The sequence below is a fragment of the Phaethon lepturus genome, unplaced genomic scaffold (assembly GCF_000687285.1).
Source record: "Phaethon lepturus isolate BGI_N335 unplaced genomic scaffold, ASM68728v1 scaffold3151, whole genome shotgun sequence".
In the NCBI taxonomy this organism is placed as follows: Eukaryota; Metazoa; Chordata; class Aves; order Phaethontiformes; family Phaethontidae; genus Phaethon; species Phaethon lepturus.
Genome location: NW_010516776.1, coordinates 66,163 through 79,556, shown reverse-complemented (window position 1 = coordinate 79,556; position 13,394 = coordinate 66,163). Strand labels below are relative to the sequence as shown.

The following is a 13,394-nucleotide window of genomic DNA, read 5'->3' as shown; positions in this document are numbered from 1 at the left end:
GTTCTTACTCTTTCTCTACAAACCCCAGCTGGTTAAACAAACATGCTTCAGCAAAGAATGTGTCCTACTCACCCTACAATGCTGATATTACTCAGAAGGAGAGGTAGCCTTTAGAGGTTCCCGAGAATGAGAAGTGTTTATAGTTGCTGGTCTGTTCTTTCCTGGATATTGGAGTATCTCATTCAGGAGAAGGTAAGGTAGAAAGAAAAAAGAAACTGAAATTAAATAGTTTCAGCATAGATATTTCTCAGGTTGGAAAGGAAGCAAATGAAGAATATTTTTGGAACCTTTTATTAACACTAACAGAGTAAAGTACTTATGTATTTAAAAATACTTGTGAATGACTTTTAAAATTCTCATGTTTGCTTTACTTATCACTTATTTAATGTAAATGTTAGAAATACACTAGGGAGAATAAACCCAGCTTTCTACTTAAAAGTCAGTACCTTCTCCACTTCAGCTAAAGCCTGTGAGAGTTCCCAATATTCATTTGCAAGATATGTAACTCTTGAAGTGCTGCCTGCAAGAGGACTTGGGAAAGTCCTTTAGGTGTGTCTCTAAACACTTTTCAGCCTGAGTCTTTTTTAAGTGCTTCTGTAGGATGTGTCCGATATCACCTGTTCAGCTCTTGGAAACCAGTTAGTGTGTTGTGAATTAACTCTCTCTCTTCGGTATATCGCTCATATCCAGCAATTACTTGTACTGCAGCACTCTGCCTTTGGAAGCCCAGCCTATGCCTACTTAATCTTTGTAACAGAACTGTATCCTGAAACGTTTGCTGAAATACTTCCTACAGAAATTTCTCAACTGTAGTCTGCTGTCTGCTAAAATAAATGCTGAGAAGTTTTACTTATGTCTGGACTCTTGCTCAGGGTCTGACCCAGACGAACTGTGTTCTGGTGGGGTGTTTGCTAACAGAGGTTGGCCTCCAGAAGCACCGTTCAGCAGTATGCATTTATTCAGTGCAGAATTTATGCCAGCACTTAAATCTTCCTGACACAGGCCATAAATAACAAACCTAAAGCTAAACACACGTTTAAACGCTCTGAGTAGAGATGGATTTAATTTCAAGCTTAAATACTTTGTTAATTACTTCTTCCATGAGTAGGTAGCCAGGCTTTGCAAGCCTCTACCATTGCTCTAGAATATGTGGGACCTCTTTTATTTAAATACTTAAGCCAATCCAACATACGTTTGTGAAAACTACGAATTTTGATGGAACTGTAGCAGGCTTTTAGAAGTTACTCAGTTTTCCTTTTGTCAGCGTTTGCATCACTGGTGAATTTCCAATTGCTGCTGCTTAAGCTGAGTTCATGTCTGCTACCATGAAGGGATGTGTTATGGATAGGAGACCTTTAGTTAAGATTCATGTGTTATCATCACTTAAAATACTTTATGAACAGATTAGACAAAATTCAGTATAATTTGAGGCCATATGTTCATCTGTGGAGGATCTGGAGTTTGTTTTATTCACCAGCAGAGGGACTGAGCAATTTTGGTAGCTCCTGCTTTTCTTGAAGGGCTCTTCCAGCTCGGCTAGCGATCTTCTTAATGGCAAGAATGACTGCCATTTGGATTTGCAATCCTTCACTGTTAGCAGTAACAGGCATGTAAGTAGCAGCAGTGCTTTTGATAGGATATTCATCCTATATTTTCCTGAGAAGAAACTATTATCCCTTGGAAGTGCCTGATGAGGAACGTTGCGTTGTAGTCCCTTTTCCCTGAGTTATACAGCTTCCCTTCCAACTTCTTTGTTTCTTCCTTTTTTTCCTGTTGCAGAAAGTACTTAATTAACAGGATGAACAACCGTTAGGTGTTTACCCTCTGTAGCTCACACTTCAGCAGCAGAATGTAAATAACTTTGCAGTCATTAGCACGGTTGAACTCTAAAAAGAAATGTGCTACAAAAGAGGATTTTCTTACTCATTTCACTTTTTGCAACACTGCAAACTTGAGGCTGGTATTTCTTACGTAGTATATCTAGTCTCATAGGGCTTTACTGGCTCTCTGCAGCAAACATCAAATTAGGCCACAGAAAGTTTCTCTCTTCTGTCTTGGGCTAATTTAGGAATGTATCTCTTTGAGTATTGCCCACTGGAATTTCCTTTAAGAACAATCAAACTGATAGAACTACCGGATTTCTTTTCTTCTTCAGAAGATCCTGTTCTTGGTATGAAACGGAGGCAGAGTGGTTTGTCTGCTGCACTGGAAGTGTGTTGTGCTGCTTGGCAGGAGCATCTGCAGGATTTGGGAGTGCAGGAAGAAGATGGATTTTAAAAGTTCATTTCTTTGCATGCCATTTCATGTTTCTGAAATCGAAGTTAAAGAGGATCACTTGATGGCACAGTGTAAGCCATGTGGCTGTTGACATTGTGCCAAGTGTTACAGCATGTTTGGGCTATTGGACAGTGTGTATTAAGCTTTGTGGGTTAAGACATCAAGATTTGGCATGGATCAATAAACCCAAGCCTGTGTAGGACTGAAAGTGTAGGAGTTTCCTATATTTTCATGGGAGGAAAGAAAATCTAGCCAATTGATTCTGAAAATTGAAATACGAGAGGCTGTGCTCTCCCTCGTCCATCTGCAGTTGTATTGATGTGTGTGCCTGGGTAGGTCACCCTGGCCAGCGGCGACCTGGGATGAAGAGGGGTATAGACCTGCTGCTCCCAGCCCTGCCTGACCACACAGTGCTCGCCAGCCCTGCGGGGAGACTTCAGAGACATCTTCCTTCCATCTGCCAGAGGAAGGGTGCAAGGCAGTACCTCTGCAAGATGGGACAGGGCGTTCTACTGAGTGGAGAATAGCAATGGCATTTATCCTTTTCATGATAGAACTGGATTCACAGGACATCTACATTCTTTACAGATCTAGCTAAAATACATACTTATGCTACTACATCAGACACTGCAGTTGCCTGATTGTCACACAGACTGCAAAATCTAGCTTAGTTCCTGTGAAAATCCTCTGCCTTCCCAAAGCCAAAATAGCTTTAATTGTAGAGGACAGAAGCATATAATAATATCCCCAAACATTCAGATGCTGTGGGATACAGTGCTGTTGGTGAGATCTCACCTGTTGAAATGAGTGTCAGACGGGGGAACTAGAGTTAATTTCATGGCTCCCATGCCACATTTGGCTCTCAGTGGTAACCTCATTGGGAGCTGATGTAGCTGACTTATAGAAGAACTCGGTCCTGATTATTAACACCTGGCTCTGCAGTTACAAATTAGTGCTTATTCATGTATGAAGAGCATTCACTATCACCATCCGCAGCAAGAGTGCAGAAAAGAACTCCCAACAAACTCCAAACAGGAGAGCCTGTTGGCAAGCCTTCACAATAATCAGAATAAACGGAGAGAGATACTGTGCTCAGCCCTTGTGATGTCTATCAGGGAGCTATTTCAGTTGCTCCCCGAGGCATTCACATCTCAGCCCATCTGTGTCTGATCCTAAATTACTTATGACTGTGAGAGATAAGGGATTTCCCCATAGATAAGGGGAGGGGGGCTGGAACATAATTTCTGGGTTTGATATTTATATTAATGGCACAGCGTGCAGAAAGCATTTAAGTCCAGAGAAGTAAGAGTTTAGGTGACATAAAAATATCAGTAAAGATTAGATATTAAGAAAAAGACACTCCATCTAGCAGCTGCTTTTTTCCCTTAAGAACTTTCTCCTTGGTAGAGGATCAGGTGACAATGAGTATGGTGAACATTGAAAATGAAATTCCCTAGTAGCACAATCCAGCTGCAAGCCAAATGTTACACAAAGACCCTGGCAAGACTGAAAAAAGAAAGAGAGAACATAAAAGACTTTGTATTGCAGTAGTTTCTACCCTCAAAGTGCTTCCCAACCATGACTGAGGTTGCTGATACCACTTCTTGGAAAGGTAAAGAATCTTATTCCCATTTTCAGAAGCCAGGAGACACTGAGCATCTTGCCCACTGGTGACACAGTGGCGTTGTCCTCACAAGAAGGTACTCGAGTTGCATCTTATCTCCTAGTCATTAGGTGAACTGTATCTCAGCTAGGGACAGGTTCTGCTCAACAGGTAATGGAGAAGGAGCTTGCTCTTTGGATTACCTCCCCCAGAAATGCATCTACAGGCTTTATCTACAGGCAGGGACAATCCTGGAAAAAGTTATGCCAGCTCTACCACAGGCTTCATAGCACTGGATGTTTAGTTCGTACATTTGCTGAATTGAGTATAAATGCCACCTTTTGGAAGTGTTTCTTTTCATTAATGCAGCTGTCAGAACATTCTCCATCACGTCTGTGCGATGATGTCTTACGCTGCCATTTGTAATAGAGGTTGGAGGCTCCTGTGATGCAGTAGTCCTTGAAAAAAATGCTCGATACCACCCTTGTTATGTGTTGGAGAAATACACTGTTCACAAGTCATGTGCTCATCTTCTTAAACGAATAGAAAGCTTCTAGTACAGTACATCTGCCTCTGATTCTGGAATATCTACAAAACTGGGACAGTATGGAGTTTTTTAAATGATCACAATCTCTCTTTTTCACTGTGCAGAATCTGTAACTGATACCAAATACTGTCACATACAGTATGTTCGTTTGAAGTAATAAAAGACTATGATACACACATGCGCTATTTCTATCCATAGCAAATGAAAGGCTGTGCAAAAATGGTGAAAAAACATATTTGGGACCCTGCTTAGGTGGAAATTGAACTTGTACTTAGGAAAGGCCTTGGCATAAGTAGTGTTGGAGAAGTCAACTTGCCTTCCCAGATCTCAGTTCTGTCTATTTAAGTAGAAATAAGACTGTTTCCTTAACTTTATGAAGAAATTTGAAATTATGTATAACAAAAGTTCCATGATACTATCGCAGTTTCAGGCTACTTCACACCTAAAAGGGCTAAAGCTGAGGGTTTTCATGGTTTTATATTTTACGTGCATTGATTTAGCAGTATGAATCCTAGAATATCTTTACTGAGTTGAGCGTTCAATAGTTTAGTCAATGAATTTAATGGTTTAGTCTAGGTAACACCACCTAGAAGCAAAGATGAGGCCGACATTCACGAGACTGCTAAGGGAAATGGCTAGTTTCTGTATTCTTTCAAGTTAACACAAAGTTACTGAAAAGCAATTGGTTCTCTAGGCAGCACACCAAGGGCTTAGTTGGCTTCTTTGTTATAATTCAGAATTCCAGTGTTTCTGCACACTGGAAATTTTGTTTTTCAGCCAGCTGTAGTCCTTGAGCTACTTGAGATCTAAGCTGCAGTATTGACTAATTTTAAACCTGTGATTAATAAGTTGGACTAACACGAATTACTAAAAGCCTGCATTGGTAAGTGCTTAGCCTTACCTTTAATAAAGGCAGCATTTGATGGTTTGTGATATTAGGGAGAGTTTCTTTGTGTGGTGTGCTTAAATTTCCCTTCAGACATTTTCAGTGAGGTTGGGGTGGGCTTGATTGGAAAACTTAATGGCTTTTTCCATTTCCATTCCCTTTCGCCATGCTGGTCTTTAAAGCTGCTCTTTCATGATGTGTGAATTTCTTTCCATTTGAAGAACTAACGTCAGATACAAGACAGAAAGCAGATTTTAGAAATGCAGCTATTAGGCAGAGAAGAGGCACTTTTAAGATGCTTGCAAGTTGCACAGCAACCAGAGGAACATATAGTCATTTGATTTCTCAAATGATTTTGACTTTGACTCAAGGGAAAAACAGTTTTATTCTCCCCTTAGAGCATTCTATCATATGTGATAAAGAGAAAATGTGTTTATACATTCCCCCCCCCCTGCCCCCCTCCAAAAAAAGCTGTACCTCATCTCAGAGAAGCAGCAGCATCTATTACCATGTAAATTACTGCAGAACACATCCGGTCACAGCTCCTGTTTGTGATCTTAAATGAGAAAATATAGCAGTTTCTTCTAGCTTTTAGATGTAACGCGCTGACCCTTCTGAAATCATAGATTAAAAACCAACCAACCAAATGACAATCCATGCTGGATGATTTTCAGTTTCTGTAGAATTGTTTCTTTCATCACTTTCCCCAGACTTAGAATTTTTACAGTAATGTTTTCTGATTGTTACAGGCAACAGGTCTTGGCTTTTTCTGGAGATCATCACCGTATCAACTGTTGTCCAGTTTCTGCTGCATGCATGTTGATTCCAAATCAAACGTGTTTCTGATTTTCTTTTCTGATGCCCTCTGGACCACAACGTCACTTGTATGTTAGATGCAGTAGTCGTGTTTATTGTAGTAATAACACATAAACATTCAGCTTTATAAATGCCAGATATTCCTCTTGGAGATCTTATTTTCAATACTAATTTTGGTCAATCTTATATTTGAACTACCTAGTCCAAAAAAGGTCTGATTCTGCCTCTTACATAAAATATATTCACAAAATCTAAAAATAACTACAGAAATCAATTACTCTATCAGACTGAGCAACTAATTTTTCCTTTTGCTTGACATTTTTGAGCATGGCAGTGATAGTGCTCTGCTTGTATAGAGCACTCTGAGAACTGGGCATGAAAAGTCCTCCCAATATTGGGCAGTTCTGGCAGTGAACAAATATTTAAAAGGTATAGGTGTGTGCTAAAGCTTTTATTAAGAAATTGCCTCTTTCACACCAAATCTGATCTCCTGGTGACTAAGACCTATGGGAAGTCCAAGGTATCTTTAGACATCATGAGAAGAGCCTCGTAACGGTCTCATAACTGAGGGCAGTAGTGTCTACACAGGGGCTTCTGCCAGAGTCAAAAAATCATACCAGTTTGGGCTGGCAAAACAGCAAGACTTGTATTCAGAATGGTCCCTTCGCTACCATGGCCTAGTCCTTTCAAGAGCTGGTTTAAATTGTAGTGGTGAAAGAGTGCTTCCCTTGATAAAATCTTCGCGGAGGAGGAAGAGGATGGTGGCACTATATCCCTCACAGAGGTCCCTTTCAAATACAGCCAAGTGTAATAAACAGTACTGTCATCTTCAGGTTACTCACTGCTTTGGGTCTCCTTTGTAAGAGGTCTCTGCTCCTTGACAAACGCTGCTAGTACTGTTGGGTCCATTGGAAGTGTGATTCTTTCTGATATACTGCATCCTATCATAGATGTAATCATATTGCTGCAGGAGTATGTTTTATTGATAACTGTATCCGTGCTAGGACAGTTTTTCTGGTTTAATTACAGCAAAGTGTAAAGAAGCATCTCAGAACAATAGTTGAGATTTTCTTTTGAACTTGCAGATCCCAGTAGGAAATCTGAGTTTAGTAGATCAGAAGCATAACTTCATTAACATGGATTAGAAATTAAATACGTGAAGAAAACCACATTTTTGTTGGTCTTGCAGACACCTCTAATTAGCTATGGGTCTGAAAAGTTTTGAAAACCATGGGGCTGTTCCAGGTACAATCAGGAACATAAAGTCTTCTGGCATAGACCAGAAATATCATGGCTTGAGTTTGAAATTCCAAAGGCTGTTAGGTATTAGAACAGTCTGAAGTAGTTGCAACCTGAGCATGTCTGGTATGAAGTCACTGAGTTGCAATAAATCACCATCACAATGCTATTTTGTACAGAGTGAAAGTAAACTTTCAAGTGTCACTTTTGGTACCGTGATCAAAGATTTCTTTTTGCCTCTGCTTAATCTCTTACAGTTTACAACTCCTCTCTTCCTTAATAGCGAGGCACGTTTACAAGTGTGCTGTCCTGCTTCCCAACAGATGTCACCTGGCTGCACTTCACGTTACTGCATGCTGTCTCATGCCCAGCCCATCCCACACACACATATGCTGGCCTCCTTGCACAAAACCACGTGCAGCACCCCACACGCTTCTGGAGACATTCGCTCTCCCTCTCTCTGTCCCTCTCTCTCACACACACAGACACACTCTCAGAGCTTTACACCTTTTCCCTCCTGTTTCATCTTTTAGTCACTTCTTAAAGATGCTGACAGTGATTTGTTTGAGGCAGTCGAAATCTGAAACATTCTGAAAAGAAACGTGCTGAAAGAGAAACACATGGGAAGACAAAAAGCTCACAGTAATTTTCATTGTGTCACTTTTGCACAGGGCTTCATGTGTGGTGAGCGACTGATCCTCATAAGGATGCTTCAAATAGAAAAACACCTCAAAAAAGAAACCTTTAGTCCTATGTAGAAAAATAAGAGTGAAGTCCCCCTCCTTTCTTCCCTCTGTCTCCAAAATGTGCTTTTCCACCCCATAGCCAGTCCCAAACTTAATATGAGGGTCTGTGTAGGCTCTAATGTATACATGAGGGGGAGTGCATGTGAAGTACCAGACAGTAATAATATTTCTCTTTTTTTTCCTCCTCAGTTTGTTGCTCAGCCAAACTGCCAGCAGCTACTAGCAACACTTTGGTACGACGGTTTTCCAGGATGGAGGCGGAAACACTGGGCAGTAAAACTCCTGACCTGTGTCACCATTGGACTGCTATTTCCTGTGCTATCCGTGGCATATCTGATTGCACCGAAGAGCAGGCTGGGACTGTTCATTAAAAAGCCATTTATAAAGTTTATCTGCCACACCGGCTCTTACCTAACCTTCCTGTTCATGCTCCTGCTGGCATCGCAGCACATCGTCAGGACCGACCTTCACATGCAGGGACCACCTCCCACCATCGTGGAGTGGATGATCCTGCCCTGGGTTCTAGGTAAATCAGAAACACAAAAACGCCTGAGCCATAGTCGCCTGACTCGCACCCATGGCAAATGTGTGGATACTCATTCCTGATCTCAGCATCATCAGCATGTGAAAAGATTTGGCAGCCAGCTTCAGTAACTGCATAAAACAGCTGGGCTCCTTCTGGAACAACAGATCCTGTTGGCCTAGGGCTCTTCTGCTGTTCATATTGCCATCTGACATGCCTTTACACATGACCCTGAGTAAACCACAGCAGACACAGCTCTCTCCTTGCTTTCCCCGTCCTCTGTGTGAGGAACGGGTTAGGAATTAGCTTCTGGGTCACGCTAGTAACAAATAGTGTCACTTCGCATGCTGGCTTAGTTCTGCTGGCTGGCACATGGCAGAAGGCAGCGCCAAGAGCCTGTCTCTGCTTTCGTCTTCTCACTGGTCAGCTCCTGGAGCCAGTGCGCAGGTACCAGGCCTGTTTATTCCTGGGCTCCCAGACTCCCAAATAGCCTACGGGAAGGCAGAAAAGGGAAGGTGAATCTCACTTTGCCATATGCCTCTGTGCTGATAAACACTGACCAAATCAATATCGAGAGCTCTAATATAAGCAGGAGAAGGAGGGAGTATTTATTATCAGAAGGCTAAAATGTGAGACTCTTACTCCGGTCTGGCTGGGCAACCACAACTGTGAAGAAAAGGAGGTGTCCATGTTCCGGAGGGCAGGATGTACGGGTGAGGTAGTGAGATGGGATGGGAGAAAGTGGACAGAGCCACTCAGGGAGAAGAGCAGGGAAGCATTTTTGGATATATTTTTATGAGAGAGAAGTATTTACCCTTTCAAACTGACCTCCAACACAACAGCAATTAAAAAACCTGTGGATGCCATGAGAAGCATCATCTCTCCTCTAAGCTCCCATCTCCCTTGCTCACACGCCATTACCATGTAGCACCACTGTGAGCTGGGGTACTAGGAGGCCTGCTCACAGGCAACGGTTTCCACACCTCTATAGCTCTCTTCCAGCCTCTGTCCATACAGCCCAGGTCAGTTCAGTGCAAAACCCCAGAGGTCAGGTAACAGTGAATTGTGACTGTCTAGTAGGCGTCAGTGGCCTGGAAAGCCACGCTGATGCTTTCTGAGGACACCTCTCAGGAACCTCAGTCTCTGGAGCTCTCCTTATGACTCCTCAATGCTTCTCACGGGTCCACATCTGCTTTCCTGTACCTGCTGGGTGCCCTCTCCGGGTAACACCAGGTCCCAACTCCTCATTTCTGTGGTGGCTCTGGACCAGGCTGGTTCTATGCTGAGCAAACCTAGCTGTTCCCTGTGCCAAACGTAAAACTGCTCATGGAAGATGAGGAAGGAAAGTAAGAGTTGCAAACATCTTCACAAATCACTTTCCATTGTGACCCAGGGCACTTTGCTCCTTGCGTAGCTCTACCACAACTTACAAATGGTAACTCAAGCCTCATTATCTTATTAAACTAATTTATGGCATTGAAATGCATGTGTTGGTAGAAACTTCAGAATAAGTTGAGAAGGTTAAATGTCTTTTCTGAGCTTAGGCAATCTCTTTACTTTATCCTTAACTTCATGGTTAAAATTGAGGGAAATGGTGGGCATTTCAGCAACATTAATTTGCAGATGAAAGAATTAAAAAAGCCCTTTCAAAATCACCTCTAACAGCTGTCTGCTTTTCTTTTTGAGTTCCTTTGTTTCAGATAAATAGGGATATTGTGGGACTGTTTATTAAATTGAGAAATTAGAACAGCCTCACCAGATTAAAGGTTATTATTTAAGAAATACCTTCCACTATAAAAGGAGAGAAAGAACAGGCACACACAGCATTGCTGTAACTATAGTAACCAAGCAATGATAACTTACTATAAATACAGTGTATGAGTTCTTCAACAGGCTCCTCTCCATTGATTTATTTTATTTCATGGTTTTGTGTGCATGCAAAGATTTGGAAGCAGCTGTAATAAAATTACCTTATTGGCCTTGACATTATACTTGCCTGACCATTGACCTGCTGGCTGGCAGCTGAAGAGCTAAGATTGATATTCGGATGTTCGCAGCAGTTCATTTCAACATTATCTGCTCTTCAGATTGAACTCTAAGGTCCTAAACTTGAGTTGCAAGTAGCATTTCAGTGACCGCTGCAGTATCCTGTGGTTAGGTATGGATAGCAATTTGGTAACTATATTAGTAATGCACCTGGAGGTGTATTTTGTTGTGGTTTTTTCTTTTCACAGACGTTTCAGGTCTTCATTCAAGGATAATGTTGTAAACTGGGTAATTCAAAATATCTGGGGGCTCTAAAGACATTCTCAGAAGCATGCAGGTGATGAAGGAGCCTAGCTGTCATTTGCTTTTTAATGGCACTTACTTAGGCTCTCAAAAGTACTTGAACAGTTCTACAATAAAGGACATATAAGTTAACTTAAAATTAGAATTGTGTGCCAGGTGAGTTTAGCAGTCTGGTAATGAACTTGAGAAGCTGCCCCTCACCCCTCCAGCTGCAAGGAGGTATAGTGGAGGTTAGCAAGTGCCAAAAATTATTAGCAGAAGGTATTTCAGAGTTGAGATGATGGGCTCTGGCTTATCCTCGGGAACAAATATTCACCTCAAAAAACCCATAGCTGTATTTGACATTAGGTGAGTCATTGCTGAGAGCTGCCATGCCAGGCTGCAGTGCCCATTTTCATGCCGAGTCCTACCTTTTTTCACAAATAGTCCCTGTGGGGCTCAGTGACTGAGCATAGAGAATTAATTCACTTCTTCCTTCTTTGGTGTGGTATTTCCAGGTCAGGGAGGAAATGTACTGGCACGCGGAAGCTGGTCACTAGTGTTGCATGTTCTGCAGAGAAAGTCAGGAAAAATCGGTATTGTCTAACTGAGCAATGAATTAGTTACAGTGTCTATGAGAGCAGACAATCTATTAGAAACTATACCAAATACAGTTGCTTAAATAGTTTATTCATGTAGAACAAATTTCATTGAGCCAATCCACTCATACTAGTTACAATTAACATATGTCTCGAGCAGTCTCCTTGGGTGTATATCTGGAGCCCTGGACAGGAAACCTGGGTCTTTTTCATATCTCTCTAGACTACATTCCCCACACTGTAAAATATCTCATAATCAGCAGTATTATACTTTGTAGAAGAGAGGAGGGGTGAGACATTTTTTCCTGAGCTGTCAATTTAGAATTGGCTTTTATTACATCAGATATATACAGTGCTTTAATGGCAACTAATACTTGGTCATGACAATGAACTCTCTCTCTTTCTACAGGTTTTATCTGGGGAGAAATCAAGGAGATGTGGGATGGTGGATTCAATGAGTATGTACATGACTGGTGGAATCTGATGGATTTTGCAATGAACTCCCTCTATCTTGCAACTATCTCCCTTAAAATTGTTGCCTACGTCAAGGTACAGTAACTTGCGAGAGAGAACTTGTGACTTGCTTGTGAGAACTGTCGTACACAGGGTAGAAACTCTCAAAATCAAAATTACAGATCAAAGAGAGGAGCTGCTTTTCAAGCAGTCCAGTTTTGAAAATTCACCTGGAAAACTTATTAATTTGTTTGGAGAATGATTGTCCTTCTCATCTTGACTCTTTGATGAAGACTGAAGTAGATTGGGAATTGGGTAGAAGTTTGCTACAGCACTTGCTGTCCATTTTGTAGCTACTCGGTTGCCAAAGATACATTTTGTTTTCCATACTGACACCAGACAATGCTAGACATAGCGAAAACATGATTTTTAAATAAAACAAGGAAAAACAAGAATAGGGTTATCTGAAAACATCTACAACCAAGATTTATAATCTGTAGTCCTACAGATCTGTAGTTTACTAATCAGAAGTTTGTGAAAAGTCTACTAAGAAAAGCAAGTCTACTAGTAGGAGGCTTCTGTCTGATATAAAGGAATCAACTTATTCTCTTCAATATACAGTTTTAAACTGTAGGCAAGGAAATGACAAAGGAGCATGCTGGAGCTTTGACACCATGTAGATTCTTCACTGTCATGTTCTGTTTATGGCAAGAATGCACACAGAGCTCATCCTCAAAAGCACCTTCCACATTTATAAACTTCTGATGCTCCAAGTTAGCATATGCCCGTGTTTTGGAGCCAGAGGATGGCCTGAAGCACTTTCCTTCTGTCTCTCTTTTTCAAAGACGCAGACGGGACACAAATAGCCTCCTGCAAACTTTCTTATGCAGTGGCTCTCTTTGACTTCAGTTGGAACTGCATGCTTGGCCTGATTCTTTTCTTGGTATGAATCAGCAGCAACTTCACTACAGTTAGTGTCATTACACAGGTGTAGATCAAGTAACTGGAGTCTGCTCCTTGGCCACTTACGTGCTGTCTAGTTTCGCTGTGCTACTGTGTTGGTTTTGCTCTGGTAGAAGGGTACTACTTTTTTTAGCCCAGCTCCTGATAACCAGGGCAAGCACTTCCCCAAAGCAACCCTGTTTAGTCCAACCCAAGCATGTATGCAGGCAGAGAGGAAAAGAGGAGAAAATTTCACAAAGCTCATTGACTCCAAAATGGCAAGGCTTTTATAAAAAACTCTTAGAAAGCAGTCCTGCTATGGGGCCTTTTTAAAGTCCAGAAGGCTGCATAGTGGTGAGTCAGTTTTTCAAAGGGAAAAGCTTTAAGATAGTTGCTGCTCCCTGAAGAGGCAGCTCTGTAACAGCATCAAAGCGGGAAGAGATTATGTCTTTTTTCTCCCAACATTCGGAACCAGTGAGGAAATTACAGACTTGA

General features: G+C 41.6%; 1 protein-coding gene across 1 annotated transcript in view; it reads left to right on the top strand.

The window, feature by feature from the left end:
* The window catches only part of TRPC5 (transient receptor potential cation channel, subfamily C, member 5), a 65,179-nt gene that overhangs the window by 24,475 nt on the left and 27,310 nt on the right, over nucleotides 1–13,394 (top strand). Inside the window, exons 3-4 of the mRNA XM_010296161.1 lie at nucleotides 8,304–8,640; nucleotides 11,914–12,053. Coding sequence (XP_010294463.1) covers nucleotides 8,304–8,640; nucleotides 11,914–12,053 — 477 coding nt within the window. The remainder of the gene's footprint in view (nucleotides 1–8,303; nucleotides 8,641–11,913; nucleotides 12,054–13,394) is intronic.